This window comes from Melitaea cinxia, chromosome 14 (genome assembly GCF_905220565.1).
Source record: "Melitaea cinxia chromosome 14, ilMelCinx1.1, whole genome shotgun sequence".
Taxonomy (NCBI): Eukaryota; Metazoa; Arthropoda; class Insecta; order Lepidoptera; family Nymphalidae; genus Melitaea; species Melitaea cinxia.
The window spans coordinates 9519154-9544811 of record NC_059407.1 but is presented as its reverse complement, the minus strand read 5'-3'; the positions used below and the strand labels follow the sequence as shown (position 1 = coordinate 9544811).

The 25658-nt window shown below is 31.9% G+C and overlaps 1 protein-coding gene and 1 pseudogene across 1 annotated transcript; both read right to left on the bottom strand.

Moving 5' to 3' along the window:
• Window positions 1–3453: 3453 nt before the first annotated feature.
• Window positions 3454–19856, bottom strand: LOC123659846 (tubulin polymerization-promoting protein homolog). The gene is made up of 4 exons (XM_045595012.1): window positions 19674–19856; window positions 6548–6690; window positions 5233–5514; window positions 3454–4811 (listed from the first exon to the last, which is right to left on the bottom strand). The coding sequence occupies exons 2-4, from the start codon at window positions 6680–6682 to the stop codon at window positions 4623–4625; spliced, it is 606 nt and encodes a 201-aa protein (XP_045450968.1). The 5' UTR covers window positions 6683–6690; window positions 19674–19856; the 3' UTR covers window positions 3454–4622.
• Window positions 19712–25213, bottom strand: LOC123659380 (annotated as a pseudogene).
• Window positions 25214–25658: the final 445 nt, after the last annotated feature.

The following is a 25658-nucleotide window of genomic DNA, read 5'->3' as shown; positions in this document are numbered from 1 at the left end:
GTAGTATCGATTTACGTGGATTTCGAATAATTTCATTTCGAACTTGAGACCTATGTTCTGGCGTTGTTGCTGACTGTGATGGTCCCGGAGGAGTTCTGTTGACAATTCCCATCACTTAATCGTCGAATATCAAAATGATGGCAAAAATCGCGACGCGTGCGAACCAAAGATTTATCAACCTTCAAATACTGCTCCAGTGACTCATGGCCACAGGGCGACTAACAAATCGAAAATCTCACGCTACGAATGATACTGCTCCCACCTAACTCACCCCGCCAGTAATTTGATAATTACTATTTAAAGTTGAAAAATTCCCATTGGACACGTTTTATTTACCAACTCATGTCAGATTTATATTATAGTAAAAGTGAAGATTTACTAACTTCTGGCTTTTACAGCAATGTATATTAATATTATGTAATGTATTCTACTATGTACTTGTATGTTAACGTATTAAGTAAACTGGACTTTATAATTATTATCGAATCTATTATTATTTTAGTATAGTATTCATTATCTGTGACAATTTTTGACTCTTAAATATTAAACTAGTCGTTTTCTTTATATATATATTTTTTTTGTTTCAAAATTTTAATACTTAAAAAAAGTCCTTGTTGTAGGGATTTTTTTTGTTTTTATTAAACACAAATTTTTTTCAAGAAATATGCTTAAACTATAGGGCAAATAAAATTTGATACCACAACTAAGGTAATTATTTAGTATAAATAACTAGCTGACCCGGCGAACTTCGTATCGCCTAACAGTCGATTCTTTAATTTTATTAATTTTTTTTTAGAATTTTTCTGTCCGTAAGAACCATCCTCGTACTTCAAGGAATATTTTAAAAAAAGAATTAGCGAAATCGGTCCAACCGTTCTCGAGTTTTGCGCTTAGCAACACATTCAGCGACTCATTTTTATATTATAGATTACCTTAGCTGTGGTATATAAAAATGAAGATCTAAAAAATCTACTGACTCATGAAAATAAAGCGACCTATTAATATATTACTATATAAATTTATTATATTATTAAATAAGTCAAAATCACTATAGAGGATAAACCGTTATCTGGCTTGTTCAAATTAAATATTAAAATTAACTCAATATAACCCGTTTGTGAAATAACTTTTACGCTTCGTCATCGTATATTTCTCTACATTTCTGTAACTAATGTGCTCGAAAGAAGTGAATTTTTTTATTTTTTATATGTATTACTTATGACTGGATCCGCGGTTGCGTTTGGAAAAATGTGTTCTCGTTTAACATCTTTTTAAATTAAATGTTACATGTATAACAACGTAAGTCACTAACTAATTAAGGCAGGTTGCTATATTAAAAAAAAAAAAAATTGTTTTGATCACGGACGTAAATTGACTGGTTCGTGACAAAACAATAGATTTTTCAATATAAGTAAACGGCGTCTACGACGAATATCCGAGTTAAAAGCAGATGACCTAACAAAGAGTGTTTAATTTTAGCTTATTTTGTAATTTGAAAAGATACTGACAATTAGGAAATCATTTCAATAGATTATTAGTCTATTGAAAATGAAACGATTTTTCATTATAGGTAGTTGTTTAAAGATCTTTTTGTACGAGTGCCATGTAATATCACTAATACACGTATTGTCTTTTGTTATTTGACTATTCGATCTTTAATTAGTAGTTAATAATTTGCTATATATCAGAAGCTAATAAACTAAGTTATTATTTTGTAATATGTCAACAGTCCAATAATTAAAAATAATTAGTCATACATTAATCAAATCAAAACCAATCGTTCACACGTACTACACCCGACGTTACATTTAGTACTTGACTAATTTCCCGGACAGACTTCGTTCTGTCAAAAGTTAATAGTAAGAATTTATTTATTTTTTAACTTTTTTTCTTAGTATTAAAACCATCCCTGGCCCTTAAGGAACAGACAAAAAAAAAATTAGCCGAATTGGTCGCTTAGCAACATTCATTTTTTATATAGATAATAAATTTTACAAATTTTTATTTCTATTGTTAATACACAAACATTTATTCAATTGAAGTATTTACGACTAAATCAGTCCTTGAGTCATCATTGAGTTTTGATTTTCGATTCTGGATTATTTATATTTAACGAAAGATTGAAAAGAAAATAAAATACGGTAAAAATATGGTTGAACTGTTTCCTGCCTACCTTAGCTCTTGAATAGTCCTGGGCCGCGGGTATTTTCGAAGGCACTTTTCTTTTTGAGGTAGGTACCTTTTTGGCGTAACGCTTATCTATCTTACGCTATCGAAGTACGATACATAGCACTATACATACCATATTTTAACGTATTTATCAAAGACAAAAAAAAAATCAACAATCGATTTGTCTACACTCTAGATAGAATAAAGGCTAATAGGGTAGGAGATATAACGTCTTACCATAAATACCTTCTACTTAAAATAAAGGATTATTAACTAGCTCTTATAGCTGATTACTATATTCAAGAAACGATTCGTTTTATTCACTAACCGTTAATTTAAAACGTGTTTGAAATGAAAAACAAAACGATTCGTTTTTGGAATATAAAAACTGGGCTTAAGAAAGAAAATGTTTCGTACTATAGAATACGCTGCCAAGAGCTGATAATGAATTAAATTAGGATTTTTGCTCTTCACAAAAGCAATTAAACTTATTTCCTGTTGTTATGACAATAATTCCAATTTTACGGCTAGTTTGCCCTCCACTCTTTTCCTGGTCAACATAAAATACCCAGACGATTTTAATATAAGATAAATTTCTTCATTATTTTTCGTTTCTATTTAAAGAGAAAATCTATCAGTTAAAGTGTGATTATTTTCGACAGGCCAATTAAATATTAAGCTACTAATTTAAAATATATCGTTTTTATGTATTAGCATATACTTATTTATATTTTTAAAGATACTGGTTTTCATTTAAAATATATAACATAACTTTCACATAATTTTTTGTGCATGTTATGTTGATATATATCGAATTTTAGTCTCTACTTTCTCCACTTTTTTTTTATTACAAATTATCTACAATATACTACTTTAAGAACAATGTAATATAAAATATGACATATTACATCTGATAAAAATATGTTTTATGATTAAATTGTGATTAAATTCAATTTGGTTTTATTACGAAGATTTTTACTGTAACTTTATTACACACATTATTTCGATAATTATATTTAAGACGATTGAAGCGTGGTCCCTGTATTTAAAAACTATTCGTTTTAATCACAAAACATTATATTTCGAACACGATATGTTCAAAACTGAACGTTTCGTTCTTCCTTTCGTATCTCGAATATAGGAACTAGGCTTAAAAGTATCTAAATAAGTTTCACTTGTTTTCATCATTATAGACACAATAAATATTTGGCTTCTAAGTTATGAGAGTTTTAATTGTAATTTAATTTTTTTTTTGAGTAATTTTTAAAGGGTTAAAAATAATCGTTTTTTTTCCACAATATTTATTTTATTGCTTAAACAAAAACAAGTTACATTCATGCTTTAATTTTTTTTTTTTTTTTGCCAGAGATACACTAAATTTGTTTGAATTAAAATACAAATATGCAAATATTCAATATTAATAAATAAATAAAACTAATTGCGCTAAACATTAATGTAGGTGTAATGAACATTTTAATTGATATGCGGTTACACGCTCAAACGTCAGTCCGAAACTCCTAATAGGTCTCTTTACTTAGTGCTTGTGTGTATCTGTAGACAAATAGTTTTGCTCTCACCCAATTTAAACTGTTTCTCATATACATAACAATGTCCTTGCATCTTAAAAGAGTGAAATTCGAAATATAATTTGAAATAGTTTCATCGATTTTATCAATTTCAATATATTTTGATTAAAAGTGAGTGTACTTTGCACTTGAAATTTAAATAGAGTATAGCAAATAGCAACATTTTATTTATAAATAGCCTCATCGCATTAAAACCTGCCTGAAACTCTGAACCAATCGGATCATTAATGATACATCCGACGATGGTAAATAAATATATCCACAATGTCCACATTTTTGAGTGCTAAAACGAATCGATGCAAGTAGCCGAACCATAAGGGCTGTTGCAAATTATAATATATTTTTAAAAATATTATTATTATTGTAGATAGTTTACCTACTGTAAGAAATTTTGTATAGTTTTTTATTTTAATTTATATGAAAATAGAACGTGCGTTTGAGGTACCCTTATATTTTTTTGTAAAGATTTTTGAACATATTTATAATTATTTCTTTATTAAAGAATCTAAACTAACCACGACTAGACGTTTATAGAAGACATTCAAACAGCAGTATCTTAAACTCTAATTTATTATTCAATAATTTATTACGTTAAAAGGAATGTTATATCTGAAATACAAAACGTACGTTGATAAAAACATCGAAAATAAGATATAAGTATATAAATTAAAGGCACGTAACATTTTTGTCAGGCTCATGTTCCTAATTCTTTAATGTTTGTTTTAATCTCTATAATCACTTTTCACAGCATAACTATTACTTTAATATTAGGGGCCTGATCATTTCAAGGTTCATGTGACAGAATTTCACCCATAAGAAATCGTTTAAAACCTAGGTAGGTAAATAAAACGGATAATATAAATACGGCTAATGCTTATTATATGTATCCTTGTGCTGGTATCCGGTGACGTAGCCGGAACTGTCGACGAGATCTTTTCTTCCGGCTATCCCCTTGCCTTTGCCGGTTTCGTCAAATCGTTGTTTGTGAGAGCCGGTGTATTTGGTCGTATCTGTCAATCTATCAACGGTCGCAGCAGCAGCGGCAGACTTCGTCAACTGTAATTGAAAAAATAAAATAATTTCAGGGCGATTAATATTGCTATTCTACTACAGTACTACTGCAAGTTGAACGTTGAATAAAGTATGTCTATTCATCTATTTATGTCTATTTGAAGCTTGAAGATTACAAAACGGTCATGTAATATTGTATGTGTAAACTGTAAGTTATGATGTTCTCCACCATTATAGTTTGAGATACATGTAAAAAATTCATAGTAGTAGCAGAGTAGTTATATATAGTAGAGTAAGTATATGTCTCCAAATATATTACACAAAAATTATTATCAGCGTTGCTATGGTTTATTTTTGAGGGCAAGTAGCAAGCTGTCTACTTTTCATATTTGGAACAATCATTAAAATGAGATAACAACTCCATTTACGTTTTTAAATAACAATAGATATGAATGCCCAAACTTACGTGAGTTGATACGCCAGGTTGTCCACAGGTTGTCAATTTTGTCTTTATCTCTTCTAACTCTACCTTCTTGCTCTTAGCCAGGTCTTCTAAGAACTTTTGGTAATCATCAATACCAAGCTTCACTGATTTAAGTTTTTTAAAGTGAATGGCAGTGTCCGTTGTAGTGATTTTCTTTCCGTCGATCACTTTAGCTTGCTTCATCCATTTATCACTTTGTGACAGGGTAATTTGTTTACCATCTGACTTCGGATCTCCGAACTTGGAGAACATCTTAAAAGCATCCTAAAAATCAAAGAATATTTATTTATTAATACTAATAAGCATCCTAAAAATCAAAGAACATTTATTTATTAATACTTATTAATATAATAATATTTATTAATACTATAATTTGTAAAGGGACGGAAATAGGTATAACACGAATATAAATATTACATTAAAAACGGTGAATTTATCGTATTTCATATATCACATTTCTTTCATATAACTATTTTCTGGTACAATGAAACACCTGCCTATGTAAAATCAGATAATGACTTTTTACTCAAGGACGAGCTCTGTGCACCAGTCACGAATCGAGTTAAGTTTACCCACACCTCGACTTATTGCTACTGCATAAACGATGTTCAGAAGAAATAAAGAAGGTGAGCTGTACATTTGTTTGTCGACCATGTTGTATACCTAAATGTGTTTGCTAGCAAACAAAAAAAAATGCCTTCAATTACATCAACAATATACAAATACAACGTAAATAGATTTTTCTGAGATGCCATCATCAGATCCTGGTTTCCTTATCATGGTACCACCAATGGGATATTAAACCTATGGGACAGATACACTAACAAAATCATCAAAATGGATTCACAAACGGCGAAGTTATCCGCGAACACTTAAAAAAAATATACATATACGGTCTAACTGAGAAACCTCCTCCTTTTTTGAAGTCGGTTAAAAAACCACTGTCTTTAAAAGTGATAAACTCAATTGCAATTACTTTTGAAGCTTAAATTGAACTTTAAAAAAGTCATAGTTCTTTGTTTTTTATAGACTTCATTTTATTATATTAAAAAGTTAAAGAAGATTTTATAAGTATATTGCTGCAATATTGAAATCAACACTAACTAAAATATTTAACTATTTTTACAAAAATTATTAAGACAAAATTTAGAGCCTCTGTTTTTCATGCACTTATTGGATTGCGTATATTAATTAGTCTATTTCGTCGACAATTTATACATTACAAATCAGTAAATAGATAGGGTAGTGGAGTGAAGAATAGTGGTTATGTTTTTGGGTACCTACTTAAAACATTTACCTTAAATGGTATGACACTGTCGTCATTCTTGCTCGGCGTTCCGTTGGCTGATCCCGGAGCCGTTCCATTCTCCAGCTCGACGTCCTTCACTTCCTGTGTCACTTGTTCCACGGCCTTCGCGTTATCTTCAGACATTGTTGCGACTGAAAAAATATAAATATTTTAAACAAGTGTAGGTATAACTGATAAATATGTATAGTGATTGGCTCATTGCACTTAACATAGCAGTGACTCCTTTCTATTTCAGGGCTGTGGGTTCGATTCCCATAACGAGTGGATGTAGTATTTGTGTATGTATTGTGTCAATTTATTTAAAAAAAAACGTATAGTTCGTTTATTACATAACAACACAGGCATTAGTTTACCTTAAGAACAGACAAACGTATGTGTATGTCACATATATATTTTATTTATACATTTTATAGTTTTCACTTCAAACTATCGCAGTCCACTACTGGACATAGGCCTCCATAAGTTCGCGCCAAAAATGGCGCGTACTCATGTGTGTTGCCCATAGTCACCACGCTGGGCAGGCGGGTTGGTGACCGCAGGGCTGGCTTTGTCGCACCGAAGATTATATTATTATTTATAGTTTTACCTTCATTTAATTTATATGATATTAACACAATATTTTACCTACCTTTTTTAATTGTATCAATTAGAACTTAGTTAAATAAAATATTAAATTTATATTTTATCATTTTATGTCCAAATCAAATGTACATAAAAATTACCTACTTTAATCAGGTAGGCCTAAAAGAATTTTTAAACATCATATACGTACATAGGTAGAAGTATATATAATGCATTGTTTATTGTATTATGTATAGAATTAAGAGTGAATCTGAAACCATGTTACGCTAACCGTCCATTGTTTTCCAAACCAAGCATGAATCCAACGTTTCAACTAGACCTTTAATTGCAATATTTTATACAGTGTCACTTTAAGTTATCAGGCAAGACATACAAAAAAGGTTATGAAAATTATGTGGTGACATGGGACACCAGGTAGGATCGAAGTTCCTTCGGATATATGATGATGTAGTATAGAAGCAACAAAATTTGAAAAAAATGTTGAATTTTATATACCTATATTTTTTAGTTCTTGATTTTTTTTTTTTTTTTTGTTGATTGGTTATTAATTAGGTACATAAAAGTATTTAGGAAGTTTAGTATTTTATAAAATAATAAATACCGTAAAATAAAATAAATCAAACAAAATAATAATAATAATTTAAACTATTAATTGAAATAAAAAACATGTCTGTTTATTTTTGTCGACAGTATAAAATTACATAAATAATTTTAAAAAGTTTAAAATATTTTAGTTTTACAAACGTCATATTATACAGTCGTGAGACTGATATTGCGTCACTTCCGTTATATATGTTTCTTACGGTTTTATTTAACATCACATTTTTTTCAGTTCGTTCGCCCAGCCAAATGTCAAGCCTGCCGTAAGTAACTTCGTTCCAAGAACGTTTGTCATTTGCAACCCTCGATATCCTCGTTTTAAACTTTTTGAACATTACGCTTATTGAAAAGTTTAGATTTTTTTTTACCAAAGATACACCTGCCTGAATAAGCCTTTTAGATCTTGCCGTTCTGGACCACGAATTCCCTTCGGCTTGCGCTATTCTAATCAGATAATTTTTAATGTTTTTTATCTCTATACAACATATACATATATACTTAATTGCCTATTTTTGTAACTATTGCTTTATTTGGGATTATTAACAGTTAGTGATTATTTTGATAGCCTAAAAACCCAAGGTAACAAACGCAAAATAGCATAACTTTAATATGATGTCATACGAAAACGATCAAACAGTCGTCTACATGTAAGCATTATTGACAAGTTAGTTTGGTTGCGTCTTAGTTTTGCGCTAAAAGCGGCAATTACATCACCGACCTTGTCGAATGAACATTTTACTACATCAGATTCTGTATCCGTAAATATCAGCTGAGATTCATCCTCGTCTCTAGCTTGTATTGATAGCTAACAGTCAAGGAATATATACATATATTTATATATGGTGTGTACGTGTTAATCTATACAAATAAATAAAATTGGAGTATCTGTTTATAAAATTAAAATTACCCCTTTTTACTAAATTCATATGTATATAATATTAAAACAAAATATAAATATAATAATAGCTTTTTACTAAATGCATATGAATGTATAAACGACACATGTACCAAAATAACATTTTATGATAATTTTGTCTGACTGTCTGTTTGTTCCGGCAAATCCTTGAAACGGCTGAACCGATTTTGACGGAACTTTCACTGGCAGATAGCTGTATAGATGATGAAAAGGATATGATGTAATAAAGTGTAACCTAGGCTACTTTTATTTTAACTTTTTTTTTTATAAATACATACTGAATAGTAACTATTTTATTAAATTCCACGCGGACGAAGTCGCGGCCATAGCTAACAGTATAATATATTAAACTTAGACAGTTTTATATAAAATATGTTGTTTTTATTTTTCAAAAAAGTTTTATTTTTGTATTTTTAATTATTTTATGTAATTTAGTTTCGTAATATTTTTTAGTTGAATTTCAAAACGCTAAATAAATTCTGGTTCAACTTTATAAAATTTACCAGACAGATTTTAAGTTTAGTAAAGTAACGATAAAGTAACGAATTAATTTACTGGGAAATTCGATGGTGAAACCGATATAAAATGTTATCGGTTGGATACTGCAATAATTCAGGTAACGAATCATTGCTTTTTTTCGGCAAGTGGTGGAACAGCCCCACTGTTACAACGTTCTGTCGTATAACCTACCTTTATCTACGTTATTTTGCTGTGTGGTTACGGCAGTAAGAATATAGCCACCCCCTCTTTTCCCGTGGGTGTCGTAAGAGGCGACTAAGGGACTAACTCGCGGTTTATTAAGTTTTTTAGATGCCCGACGTTTCGATAACTTTACATTACAGCAACCATGGTCACGGGAGGACTACATTAGAAAACAATATGTTAAAGATATTTTATTAACGCTTTAGTTATAATTTTAATGATGAACATAAATATCTTAACATTGACGTAAATCATAATAAAAATATTGTTAAATACTATTTGTTAATTTACCTACGACTTTAACTAACGATAAAAACATAATAATTTCCTTTATTTCAACAATATCAATGTAATTCATTGAAGCATATAAATAAAATGATAGCGATCCTGTTTTAGAATTTTAACCTTGAGGACTAAATTGTTACAGCAAAATTATCAGCTAATTTGCCGAATGAAAATTTTTCTATTAGACCTGCGCAGAAATCGCTGTGGGTGTTCTAAATAGTGGGTGTCTAATAAATCTAGACTCAATCATTTGACCTACCACTTAAGAGTGAAGGTCGTATATAATTCAAAACTATTTTATTAACAAATTATTTATGATATCTATAATTGTAATAATTGCGTTGCTTGCAAATGAAAAAAAAGCTACTTCAATTATATCGACCGAAAAAATAGTCAAATAAGTCAATACGAATTATTAGACATAAGTCAAAATGTACTCAGCAGAACTCGATCAAATTTAAATTGAACTACATAAAAAGCATCAGCTATCGATTTAAAAAAATCGAAATCGTATTCGAAACATAAAAAAACACAGTCGAATTGACAACCTCCTCCTTTTTTGAAGTGGGTTAAAAACAGGTTTAGACAACCATGGAACAAAATAAATATTTGCTTTGTAAAAAATTTAAAAACTTAAAAATGTTTTTGAATAACGTAGGTAATTTAATAAATAAGAAAATGCCTAATATACCTATTGCTAAAAATTGTAATCATGTTTATTGGCTACTAGCATTATTAGTTATTGACAAGTTCATGACAGTATATTATTCAACGTACACTGGATTAAATAATAATAATTTAAAGAAACAACAAATTATAGTAACGCGCTGCGTATATTTATTTTGTTTAAGAAACTGTCATTCTTAAAGATCAAAACAACTATATAGGTGTTCCTTTTTATAATGTAGGTAAAAAAAAAATATGGAAATGTTAACAAATACACAATTTGTACAATGCCATGTCATTTGTCATGGTACAAATTGACACCATTGAAATGTTGAAAGAAATTTCAATAAAATTTTATGTGAATTAAGCCTTAATATAGCTACGCATTTATAACTTTATTTAATTAAGACTAGAAAACCTATTTATTACTTAGATTGTTTCTACGTAAAGACATAGGTACCTACCTATTACGCCAGGACGTTTTTGAATATATTATCCCACCAAAAACATTTTCATGTAAAATGTTGCCAAGACGAGATCATATGGCTCGCACTGTCAAAAAGTTATCAGATCTCATGTAGAGCCAAGCTTCTAACTCTACACGCCCTAACTCTACACACCCTAACTCTACAAGCCCTAACTTCACAAACCCTACACCTTAGTCAAAATATGTGGCTTGGCCGTTTCGCTACCGTCACGTGGGCGTAAGATGAAAAATTTATTCACTGTTTATTACTTTTCTGTTATACAAAAAATAAAAAGAAGAAGAATAATTGAGATACATATAATACAAATAAAAATAAAAAGAGAAATTATATATATATGTATATATAAATGAGATAGGAAAGTCGTCATCAACAACATCGGCAGCCGGTAGTAACGAAACAGCCAAGCTCAGCCAAGATCTCGTCTTGGCAACATTTTACATGAAAATGTTTTTGGTGGGATTTCACTTCTTTTTGTAAGTTGCTTATGACGATATTATAGCTGCATTTTACCTCCGACACATTTTATACCGTAAATATTATCCAATCGTCACCATATTCGGCTTAAGCACGCTGTTTTTGATTTTATGTTGAACTGATATGCAAACGGTAACCTCCGCCAAAACCTAAATAGCAAAATTACAAAATGTAAATTTTCGACACAAACTAATAACCGATTTTTATTTTTTATGTATTTTTTTATTATTATTTATAACAAGGAGTAACAAGGAGTCCCTATATCAGTTTTCAGACCTCTAGCATCAAAATTTGCGGAAGTCTCATACAAACTTCCACCCCCTAGTTTAAGGGGTTGGGGGGTAAAAGTTCCAAGTTTTAGAATTTTTTTGTTGTTTGTGTACTAATACTAGCTTACATACCAAATTTCAGCTTTCTGGGACTTCAGGAAGTACTCTAAGAATTTTGATGATCATCAGTGAGTGACGAAATCGGGGTTTTTTAGATATCAATAAAATCTAAAGTATAAGAGCTATGCAATTGAAACTTTATATGTTTATTTAGTTCACTATTGAAATCATATCCTGATAATTTGGTTTATCTGGTATAATCCAAACCCAAGTTATGAGGGTTCAAAAAAACGACGAAGCGCTTCGAGAAAAGATAGGTAGTGCTTTTCGTTTTTTTTTTTTTTTGGCTCGTCTTGGCGGGGGCACTACCGTGCCCCCAGATACACAAGACAAGAACTAAGCACATACCTAGTGACAAAGTCGTCAAGATAAAGTTAACTTTTGTACCTTCTGAGTCGCTCATAATTGAACTGACTGATTTTAGATGGTATCAAAAATTAAGTCTGTCTGGTATTTAAGAACGTCTAAATATGAAAACACAACCTACTCCATATAGAGATAAACGATATAAATCCAAATTCCAGAGTCCAGGTGTGAAAAAAATTCGATTTACTTAGTGTTTTTAACGCCAATGCTTCTCAAAATTAAACCGAAATTAGATCTCATTCGATCGATCTTAACAATCTCAATACCTGCTATTTGTGGTTAGGGAAATGTTTTGTAATTCCGACGCAGCATCAAAGGGGGTCCTCTCAGCGATAAACGTGCAAACTTTCATCTTAGAAGGGTTAGCATAGACAATCTTGTATTTCCATTAGTGTTTCTTCCCATTTAGAACGCACTTAATATACGATCCTTTTTAGCCTCGTTATTTCCATTTTAGTGAAAGTAAATGACTAGCAAAACACTGTATTTTTCGATAACAATTTTTTAAATTAACAAAAAACAATGTACTTAAGTTGAACTCAAACGTAAATATACAACTTATATTTACTACCGCTAATGGCTAATTACGTTCCTAATTTTAACCATTCGTTCAGGGTGTGAACGAGTCGTCACACCACCTCTTGACCTACTTTGCCGTTTAATATTTATGCAACACCAGGTATACCTACCTACTACTACCATTCATGGTTTTGTATCTGACTGAAATGTTTATTCCAAAACCTTGAAATGCAATGTTTCATTGCTTTATTTTTAATTTCAGTGCTTACTGAATATTTCTTAGGCATTTTAAATGGTTAATATATAAAATATACATAGTAAAAGAATTATTTTTAAGAACAACATATTCGAATAAGTTAACATTTTTATTATAATAGACAACGCGCGTAATTACTTCCAATAATAATTTTAAGTGCCTTGGCTGTCCGAATGGCACTGATAATTCGCTTATAATAAGCCATTTCTACATGACATCATTAGAACATCCTCATCTTCGATCAGATCGGATTGTGCTGTATAAAATCATAAAAATTTAGTTACTGTGCCTAATTTGCTCTTAGAAATTAATATATGTATGTGTACCTTGACAAAGCCTGGTTAGACCTAAACGCAAAATAAACACCTTCACAATAGGCCCATTTAAAACCAAACTTCGTCAAAATGAATCATGAGTCGACTAATTACGAACTACAATTAACTAGACAGTTGCTGTAGTATCGACATGTTTGTGGACACGTTTCTCCAATTTGCCAAAATTCGTTAAGTGGTTCTAGAAAGTAATTACAATTGTCACTTTACGCTCTAAGTTTCTTAATTTTATTTAACACTTTTGTAATACACTCGTTGACGGGATCTACATTCTTAAGTTGCTTTACTTTATAAATGCTTTTGCTGTTTCTTTGGTTTTTTGATATTTAATTTATTTTATTGTTAATCTTTTTTGTTGTTGTAACGATAGAACAAAGTTCTTTTATGTAAGCGCTGGGTTATTCTATGACTCACGAGTTCACCATAAGCTGTTTTTCTGAATAATTGAACCCTATCGTTGAAAAACCTTTATAAAAATAAATAAATAATCCTAATTGTTCTATTTATTCTTAGCATATTTATTTGTTTCGATTTTTCAAAAGCTTTCAAAAGAATTTTTCAAAAACAAAAATGCAGATCAAAATGGCATACAATCTTCTTCTTCAAAAAAAATTACATTAAATCGGGACAGAAGATATTGACTTCAGAGAATATGCATGAACATTCGAACGAGCAAATAGGTACTTTAGGCCTTATTTATCTAGGTGTATAAAGACTATAAGTAGTGTTTAAAACTCAATAAGAGATGTCAATAGGTCATACGTCTTTTTCATATAATAAGAATAAAATCATAGTTCTTTTATAGGTCGGTAGGTACAGCCATTTTTAAGTCATATATGTAAGTGATGTTTGAATTTTGTATGTTATTTTTGTCACATATACCGATGACTGCAAGATTTTTCACTGTTAATTATACATCTAAGAAATATATCTAAGAAACTAATTACCCCCAAAGTGTTTATGCGACAATAAAAGGACAATATTGGTCTTTTTAAACTTTGCTTGTTATAGTTTAAAAGATAACGAGATATTTACTTTTCAATGTTTCAGTCAGCGCCTGAAAAAGTACTCCAATGGAGCTAGTAATTTATAATCTACAGACAAATATCTACAGCTACCATCTACCACAATAAAACCGTTTGTTTCGTATCATTTAAAATAGCGTGGTAAAATTATTCTAATGTAAGGGAAGAAAACATATTATTATCGTAATAAAACTCGACCCGCGAGAATAGCGCGTGACCTGCTCCATAGCTGACGTCACTCTGCTCGCAGATACGTTCATATTTCATAAGTAGATATAGCAAACCACCATAATGTCATTTTTAAAAATGTGCTGTTTACTTCATTTAACACAAAAACACACGAAATAATCTATTCGTTGTTATAAATATATGTATAATTATGTGTAAAGAACGACGTTTCACTCTTATTGCATTTAAATTAACAAGATGAATTATAATAACACCTATAGACATCAACTTATTGACCAACAAAAAGAAGACTTCTATTAACTTCAGTTATCATTTAGCTCTAGATAACACATTAGTAGGATTAACACGTATCCGAACCAAAATTGTTTCTACAATGCCATTACGTCACCATCAACTATTATTACAATAGTTTCATTTATATATATTATGCATGTACAATAACACGGAGATAATTACGCAATAGTAGAATCGCTATAAATTGTAAAAATTAATCAAATAGCTCAATCTCTCTTCTCCTTCAAAAAATACCTTAAGAGCCATTTCACAAAAATCGGTAACAATCCGCGAAATTGTAATATTTTGACGTCGTTAATCTCAGTGTTGGATGCAATAATGTAATTTATATTCTTGAAATATAATAGAGCAACCTTTGTTGTAGTCCATAGTCAGATCAGAATTTTCATTTATATTATGTGTATAAAATTATTAACCTTTTCATCAGCCTCCTCCCTGGGTAAACGGTCGCAATGTATACTTTGAAGTCCTACTTTTCAATAACCTCTACGTTGAAACCATTTTAAAAAAATATCATAATATGTGGAATATAATTTTGTTGTCCACTATCATAGATTTTTATTCCATTTGTATCTCTATTAAACGATAAAAAAAATTTAAAGTTACGAATATTTTCCAAATAAGTACAATTTTAAAAGCGATATTTCTCTTAGAAAACTAAGAAATTTTAACGAACTATCTTCATCAAAGTAAACTTACATCATTAAGGAATACAAAAAAAATAATTAAAAGATGTAATTATTTTTAATACATTTTATATTAAATAATAAAAAGATAGTATATATTGCCACGCATCAAGCCCGGTAAATCAGTCGAGCGCTAGCGCTCTTAGAGGTAAGGTCCACGCCAAATTCTGCACAGCCGTCTCTTTCGCTCACACGCGCCAAGCGCCTGTTGTTATAGCGGATAAAACGCATTTGATACTTTCATAATAAAATATAAATAAAATAAACATATTACGAAAATGACTGTAAAATAATATAATGATAATTTCTGTAAACCAATGTATAATTTAATTTTCTTTTCTCACACTATCAATACAAATAGGCATTTCAATCTGTTTGTCTTGTTATTTGTTAATTAATATGTTTGTCGGTGTCGATGTCATTAAATGCTTTTTTATTCATATCGTAAATATTAGATTCATTCGTAAACTGAAAAAACTAAATCAATTTAAAAAAATTGTTTCATAAAATTGATTTTTTTAATTTTATTTTAAATTTATTGACTGTTGTTATATAACATACTTGAAATTTTTAACAAATTAATTATGTAAAAAACATTTTATACCATATTTATAATTTTTATTATACATCAGAAAATGATCACGATGGTCTTTTGGTTGTCACACTATACGTACTAGCACAAAGATCGCGCGGCTCGTACGACTCGCGCGATGCGACCAAATTTACCTAAACTTGCAGAGCGTAAAATTGTGAAATGGCTCTTAAACTACATTATTTGTCACTAAGTACGTCATGATCGCCTACATCTGTATAATATATATTTATTATGTGTATATATATTTATGTGTGTATTTTATATATGTAAGTATTATGTATGTTTATTATTATTATCATATTATTATGTATTGTCTATTAGTATTTTGTTCGAGTATTCTAAATTGCACACCAATCGTTTGTTTACTTCCTAACTGCCGTTTCTATTTCGTGTCCTATACCCAAAGGTTGTCTGGAAGAGATCGCTCTTTCAGCGATAAGATCGCCTTTGTACATCTTTCATTTTATTTTATTTTTTTATGTTGTTTCTTTTAATGAGTATTATAAATAAGTAAAAATATTTAAAAAAATATTTTTTCTATGTGGCAACACCTAACATATATTACCGTCGTATTAGAATAAACAGAGGCTATTTTATATGCACCTTTGTACTAATTTTATTTTCGTTAAAAGCCTTTCGTTTAATTAGGGCAAAGGAACGTAATTCTCTTTACTTTTGGTTTACTTATACCGCAGTTAAATAAGTAAGGACATTATTCCGCTCTTATTCTTACAAAATATAAAGTTGGAGACATTGGGTCAAAGTTTAGATGTTAAAAATTTGATAGGTTTTTTTTTTTTTTTTTTTTTTTTATGTTACTAGGTCGGCAAACAAGCGTACGGCTCACCTGATGGTAAGCGATTACCGTAGCTTATGGACGCCTGCAACACCAGAAGCATCGCAAGCGCGTTGCCGACCCAATCCCCAACCCCCCAGGAGCTCTGGTCACCTTACTCACCAACAGGAACACAATACTGCTTGAAAACAGTATTATTTTGCTGTGATCTTCTGTAAGGTCGAGGTACTACCCCAGTCGGGCTGCTCCATATTTTGAGCAGGAAATTCCTGCTGTGCCCTACCTCAGTTGTTAAGGTCAGGTATACTACTGGATGATCTAAGTATTTCATGTTTCATTCAGGAACAAAATACTCTGTATTTTAACTTTGTTTACATCAACCATCAGTCATGACAATGACTTATCCGGCGCAGTAATTTAAAGCGATAATGCAATTATAAATAAAAATTTGTTTAAATAATAGGAAGTCGGAATTCTAGTTGATCACGCAGAACATAAAATGAAGGTCAATTTACAAATATATAATATGTTCAAATTGGTTCTTGAGTTTATCTTAGTCTCACACTTTTCGTTTTACATGCACTATCGTCAAAATTAATTAAAATTATTAAAAAAATTAATTAAAGATTTAGATTAGAATCGCGCAAAAGTTAATAACGGCTCAGTTACATAATTTATAAGTAATTTATTCACTGTAAAAACTGTACACAAAATGGTATACAATGTGTAAACGTTAGCAAAAAGACATTCTGTAAACGATGGGAATTCTAAAGTGAAATGACATGCGAAATGTTATTGGCCTCACGGTTATCTACTTGTACTTATTGTTAGGTAAACCTACTAGTTTTTTTATAAAAAGTGATGAAAAAAGTGATGATATATGTGACGAAATATACAGAAAGGTTAGGGACAAGTTTCTCCTAATTTAACTGAGCTGGTCCTTAAAGGTACTATAAAAAAAGTGTTAATAATGGGTATAAATAATCTTAACAATACAATAAGAACTGAGAAAGTTAGTTATACTTAAATGTCTTTTATTGAAAAAGATAAAACTAAAATATTTTTGACTTTTTTTAGATATTCCGTATGGAATAAAATAGTACGCTACAACTCTTACGCCGAAATAACTTATACCTATGTCAAGTAATTTGGGAAGTATATATTCGATACTCGGGAAGCAATCGAAGCGAGTAGCACCGAGAGACTTATTGAAACACGTCATCGTTTCTTATGTCTCTATTACGATTGCAGAAATCATTACAGCCTATGCAGTCCACTGCCAGACATAGGCCTCCACAAGTTTACGCCAAAAACAACGTGAACTCATGTGTTTTGCCCATAGTCACCACGCTGGACAGGCGGGTTGGTGACCGCAGTACTGGCTTTGTCGCACCGAAGACGCTTTTTGCCGAAGATTGCAGAAAAGTGTAATATAAAATAGAAATCTTTTTAAAATACTCAACAGTATAGGTATGTATTTGATTATTTTTATTTATTTAAAATAACAAAAGTTGATGTTTAATAATTTGTTAATTTTTCTTAAAAATCAGATAATAAGTATCTACGACGACGCGTTGGCGCAACGGTCACAGCACTGGTTTGTGGCTGTTGCGCTGGTGGTTGCGGGTTCGATCTCCGCACATGACAAACATTTGTATTGGCCATAGGAACATCCATTAATTACGTGAGCTCGGAATGGTAGGAAATGGGGTCCAACGAAATCTCGCTAAATCTCATTTAAGCCGAAGGTGGAAAATCGAAAATCTCACATCAACTCCAAAAAATATAAAATATAACAGATATTAATTTATTTTTTTATTGGAATAAATTAACTAGAGTATAGATACTTGAACAGTTTATTATTTCCCGTCAATCTCTATTATATTCAGTGTCAATCTCACGTAAGGAGAGGGGTGGGTCCAGATGTTTCAGGATTCAGATGTTTCATTCGAGTGTTGTGCAGTTCTTGTGGATCTCCCCTCAGTGCCTCAGAGAGTACGTTAGGCCGTCGCTCTCGGTTGTTATCATGTACACTGATAGCGATCGTTACTCATAGTAGGGAATATCAGTGAGGTGGATTAAGCTCTGATCCTTCTCCTATATGGGGAAAGAGACCTATGCCCAGCAGTGGGATATTGCAGGCTGAAGCAAGATAATAAGTATCTATTCCTCTTTTTATATTTCTTTTTGATTATGATTTTAAAATTCTTTATTGAACTAAGTAGTAAGGTATTTGTTAAAGCTGATGGTTTTCAATTTTTATTTCTAAATCATACAATAAAATACATATCTAGTGTGACGCGATAGACAAATTAAAGAAAACACGTATGAGTACAGGTAACATAATATTATCGTATGTTTTTGTTTTCGACGAAGGTCAGTGCAAGCCACTGTGACTGTTGTCTTATCACGAAATTGCATGAAAATGTTAACACTGATAACGTTTATCGCTTGAAAATTAGTTGTTACAAATTAATATATTAATAAATCGCCTTATCTGAACATAGATTGACGACAAAAATACAAGATATATAAAATTAATAGACTAAATTCCCTTTGAACTCTTTGTGAATGTCCTGTACCAAAACTCATTTCAGTTTGAATAGGGGTCGCCATGGGGCAAACTCTGGCTTATAAATTCTTTTTAGCCGTAATAACACTAATACTTTGCCAGCTTCCAAGGTTTTTGTTATTAAATGTCGCAAAAAATATCACATTGTCTTATATATTATAATAACAGAAAAGAAAAATTAACTGACAAAAATCATTTCCATAATTTATTACAACTTATGTTTACAAATATGTGTTAAACAATGTATTACTAATTTGAATTATTTATTTATAATAGAATTAACAAATATACACAACAGTGTTTTTGTGTGCTCGCATGTTTATTACATCAGTATTATTATTAATCATTTAAAATATATAAAAAGACTCACATATATACTCACATATAGGTATATGAGGTGGGAAGCGTTATGCGTTTATTCTAATAGATGATATCACTAGCACAGCTCACCGGCTTGTAGCGGCGCGCGTCTTGCGGCAAGGCAGCTAAACTAATACTGGCGCGTTCGCCGAGTGCCTCCAGCTCGAATCTCGAGGACTGTTGTCATACCGCCATGGTCAGATTGAACGCGGAGTCGCGGCGCACAGCGCATGCGCGTGCACGCTCCCTACGTTCCCACTTCCCGGAGAGCAGACGCTATACACGGGAATCACGCTATACCACCCATTGTTTAGATATTATAAGTTTACCTTATTATCGAGCCTTGCCTCTACAAATGTATTAAATGCTTACATGTGAGGCAATTATACTGTATCTACTAGGTCATTGTTTTGCCATAAAAAAAGCGAATCCTATGATTCTCATCATAGGATTAGAGGACATACTCAATCAACAAATCCCGTTTTTGAGTTTTTTGATCAACAGAGCAAAAAACTCAAAAACGGGATTTTCAATATTATACGCTCAGGTTTGTCTTCTGTTCCCAGTTGTTTGAGTAATAAGGAATACTTATATATAAATACTAGCTGTGCCCGCGGCTTCGCCCGCGTTGAAAATAGTATGTCACAAAGTTTTCCCGGCAAACTTCCAGTGAAACTCTCATCAAAATCGGCTTAGCCGTTCCGTAAACCTTCTTCTTGCCAATGGTGGAGCCCTCTCTCCAATGGTGAAACCGCATGAAAATCTGTTCAGTAGCTTTTGAGCGAATCGATCACATACACTTTTGGAGACTTTGTTTTATAATACACTAACTGTTGCCGGCGACTACGTCCGCGTGGTTATAAAGATATGCATTACTATTAACATGTTTAACGCAAATTATTTTTTTATTTCAGTCACTTGAAATGCTTATCAAACTGAGTAACTTTTTAAAAGGCACCATTTAGTATAATTTAATAGTTATTTTTATAAAACCTCTGTATACACCACATTTTTAGTTTTATTTTCAGGCAGAGGTGGAATATCGTAAAATCCGTTCTTAGCGGACGTCTGCTAACTATAATCTACCTCCCTGCCAAATTTTATCTTTGTCCAACCTCGATGGATAGACCATCCAGCGGTTTTTGAGTTCTCGTGATGAGTGAGTTAGTGACCTTTCTCTTTTATATATATACATTACGATGCATTTTTTGGACACTTCCTCACCATCTATAGAGCATATATTTTAAATTTCAAGTCTCTTACTTCAAAAATATAAGACTTTCATACAAACTTCCGACCCCCGCTTTATACCCTTACGGGTCGATTTTCGTAAAATCAGTTCTTAGCGGATGTCTAAACCCTATAAAGAACCTACCTACCAAATTTCAAGTTTGTAGCTGTTATAGTTTCGAAGGTTTCGTGATGAGTGAGTCAACCTACCATCCCCCGTTTTAACTCCAAAAGAGAGTGGATTTCTAAAGATACATTATTTGGTCACCTTTCTACAATTTAAAGAGCATACATTTTAAATATTAAGTCTCTTACTTCAAAAACATAGGACTTTCATACAAACTTCTAACCCCTGTTTTATCCCCTTAAGGGTTGAGTTTTGTAAAACCCGTTCTTAGCGAATGTCTACGCCCTATAAGAAACCTACCTGCCAAATTTCAAGTTTGTAGCTGTTATAGTTTCGGAGATTTCGTGATGAGTGAGTCAATCTACCATCCCCAGTTTTAACCCCAAAAGGGAGTTGCTTTCTAAAGACACATTATTTGGACACCTTCTCACCATCTATAGAGCATAAATTTTAAATTTCAAGTCTCTTACTTCAAAAACATAGGACTTTCATACAAACTTCCAACCCCCGTTTTACCCCTTTAAGGGTCGAATTTTGTAAAATTCGTTCTTAGCGGATGTCTACGCCCTATAAGAAGCCTTTCTGCCAAATTTCAAGTTTATAACTGTTATAGTTTCGGAGATTTCGTGATCAATGAGCCAACCTACTATCCCCCGTTTTAACCCCAAAAAAGGGTTGATTTCTAAAGATACATAATTTGGACACCTTTTCACCATCTATAGAGCTTACATTTGAAATTTCAAGTCTCTTACTTCAAAAACATAGGACTTTCATACAAACTTCCAACCCCCGTTTTACCCCCTTAGGGGTCGAGTTTCGTAAAATCCGTTCTTAGCGGATGCCTACGTCTTATAAAGAGCCTACCTGCCAAATTTCAAGTTTGTAGGTGTTATAGTTTCGAAAATTTCGTGATGAATGAGTGACCTTTCGCTTTTATATATATTATAGATATAGCATAAACATAGTGGGAGATTAGCTATTTATTGTATATGGTTCATATTCCCATTATAATACATGCAAACTCCGGCTCTAACATGGATGAAAGGATCCAGTATTTTAGATAGGTACTTGTTTTAAAAGTGTATCAAAATCTATACTTGTATATTCTAAGCAAATAATTTATTTCACTATCTTTGAGACACGTATAGTAAATAGGTAGGTTATATACTTATTTCAAAAAGTATTGAAGAATATATAGCAAGACCTAAAACAGGATTTCTAAACAGAAATATGAGAAACATAATATAATACTACAATATTTTTATTTAAACTATTGGCGTTGTAAGCTAGTATTAATTAAGAGTATACACAGATATAACCGACAAACAGAAAACCTACTACTGGAACATGGCTGAGCTGATGACCCAGTTTTAACTATATGCGTGAATATCACGAAGCTACTTTGCCAAGCATCGACATCGTTCCAGTTATAAACGTACACAAATATACTTGTCTTACCAAAAAATATTATAACTTTCTTAGTTAAGCAATTGCAACTAACATTATGTAGGTACCATGGTCGAATAGTTTTAAATTTTAATAAAACTAAAGGTCCTGTTTTTTTTCTCATGTTATATTTTTAGAATTTATAGTTTTTAACATTGTCTGCTTCTATCCATCCAAATTAAAAAAATATCTTGTAATCATAAAAAAAAACTTTACTAATATTTAAAATATAATATTTAAAATATTAGTACTATATAGAATTTAAACAACAAAAGTAGGGTAGGTGAAAATAAATTGAAAACAAAAGTATCTTTCAGGCTGCAGTACCTCGCCACCCTAGTCTGTAGCAAGATCATCGTATTGTTTTTAAAACAACGAGAAAAAAAAACTTTGTACAGTTATAAAATCAAATTAATAATGTGTTTAAGATACTACTTACTTTTATTTAATCAATAAACCGAACGAACGCAAATTCACAACGCGAATCTTTGTACCTAGGACTGAGTTCTGAGTTTTTTTAGGTGAATAGATTAATGGTGCTTGTTAAACCGCCAATAGGTACTTATTATTAAAAAATTACCTTTTTACATGTCGACCATCTGTTTAAATAAATTATAGTTTAAAAAAACTAAAAAACCATGCTTTCATAGCTAATCGAACTAAACAGTAAAAATAATTTTTAATTACAAAGAGTTTATATTACAGTAGTAGAAGATCGAACATTCAATCATAATTAATTACTTCAAAATAAAATTATAATAAAATTGAATAATTCAATTCAGAGTAAAAAACGCGAAGTGTATTTTACTATATTTTCATAATTTTTTACTATGTTTTTATAACTTTCCGCACATAGATAGTTGCAAGAAGAATAATTGTTACATTTATCAAGATACAAGCACCCCACGCTTTTCGCACAGAGAATCCGCGATAGAATTTATTAATCCTGGCGGTCCTAATAAGGATATTGGAAAACTGTTATTGAATAATTGCATTGTCATCGGTCCTTGATACTAAATTGGTGAAAATTATGCTCAAAGATTCCATTACATACATACATACAACCCTAGCTAATAAAAGCGTGGTAAAAAGATAAAACTCTAACCACAATTGATTGCAACTTGTGAAGTGACGTCTATTAAAGTAAACTTAGCCTCACGTCGATTATCAATCGTAACAATAAAATTTACACTTTAAACATAGTTCCTATAAAATATTCCGTTCCCTGGAGTTATGTTGAAGCAGCGCTTTCACAACATTGCACCAAACCTATCTTTCGCTAAAAAAAATTGTGAAGTCAGATCAATCTATTATTATTATCCCCCGATTACTCACAAAAATTCATATAATGTATTAAAATTCTTAACAATTTACCAATTTACTTGCCTTAACCTTTCTTGTCTCACCACTACGCCAAAAAAAGTGCTGAAGCATAGGCTCAGCAAGCTTAGCACTGAACATTTTCAGAATTTTGTTAGAGCTGAGCCGCATCTTGTTTAATAGAGAGGCGGTCCGTTTCCTCCAGATTGCGAAAAAGGAGTCAGTATTCGCTTCAGTGAACATTGCAGACGCACTACAGGAGAGCATACCTGTGGGCCAGCATATTACATCTAACGGCAAGTGCCCTTCGTTTACGTTCTATGTCAGCATGGTCCCTGAAATCCTCGGAAATGTAATGACCTAGATATTTAAAAAGTTCTACCCGTCTTAATTGAACATCGTTTAGTTTTCACACTGACTCGTAGTCAATTGCCTGTCCTGCGGATCACAAAAACCATGTACTCATTTTTATTTACATTGTACGTTAGGCCATGTTTTACCGCGTATTCTTCACAAATTTTTAATAGCGTCCTGATAAAGCCAGCTGACGGACCCAGCAGCACCATGTCATCTGCGTAGTTAAGATTACTACTGCTGTCTACTGCTGAGTACCACAATCAGCTCATTTACACACAAATTGAAAAGCTTAGGTGAGGTTATACCCCCCCTGCCTCTCCCCGCAATCCAACCGATAAGTATCTGATAAGGTTTCGCCCCACTTCACATAGTTTTCTTGGTTTAAATACCAAAATTTCAGCAAAGAAATCAATTCGGATTGTATACCTGCCTCGCGGAGTTTCCTCCATAATATGTCGTACGCGTCGACTAGATCGAAGGCTTTTGAAAGGTCTAAAAAACAGGCATACACCGGTGTCTTTCTACTCGTGTAGTATTGGGCAGTCTGTTTTAGACACAAAATGCCACTTTCCGACAAGATTAGGCACAAATCCAAACTGCGTGTCGTGTATATTTAAAAATCGATCCAAATTTTGGTCTTTCAGACTGTCCAACACCTTAGCAAGTACTGTAGCCAGAGATATTGGCCTGTAGTTATCAGATTACTTATCAGAAATATCTCGGGTCTTATTCTTAACTAAGGGGATCACCACTGTTTTCATCATGTCAGCTGGTAGGTAAGAATGTTTTAAACATAATGAATAAAACATTACTAGCAAACTATAAAAATGGATCCCCGCATGCTTAAGATGCTCGATACTGAGCCCGTCATGACCAGGAGACCTACCTCTGTTCATTTTCTTAATAGTAGCTTCTACCTGCTTAGCAGAAAAACTCATAGGTATAGTCGTAACGGTCTCGGCATCGATCACCCGCGACGCAGGTCCCAGGGGCGATGTCACTTTAAAATAATTTTTAAACAAGTTGGCAATCCCCTTACAGTTTACAAACTCGACACTACTATCAGGAGCATCCGAAGGCATGTATACCGAAAACAATCTAATCGATTTCTCGCCTATCGTTCCTCTGATTGCAGTTAGCCTGACACTACTGCAATTTAAAACAGAAACTGTGTCAAATACACCTTTTCGCCATAACAAAGCAACCACCAGCACCATATGACCTCCCTCTGAGAATACCCACGGTAGTATCAACAGCTGTTTTGGATGTATATTCAAAGTTATCACTTACCGAGCCCAGCAATGGTAGGTCATGACATGCCACATGACAGCCAGGTCTCCTGTAAGGCTATTACATCAGCGTAAACACATAGGTTCCTAACAAACTCTACAGACTTTTTAAACCCTTTACAATTAAACGAAAAAAAAGTACTTTTACTTTTATTATCCATTGTCAATTTAATTTAGTTCTTTTCTATCACTAGTCTTTTTTAAACACTATAAATTTCCTAAAACAAATGCCTTCCGG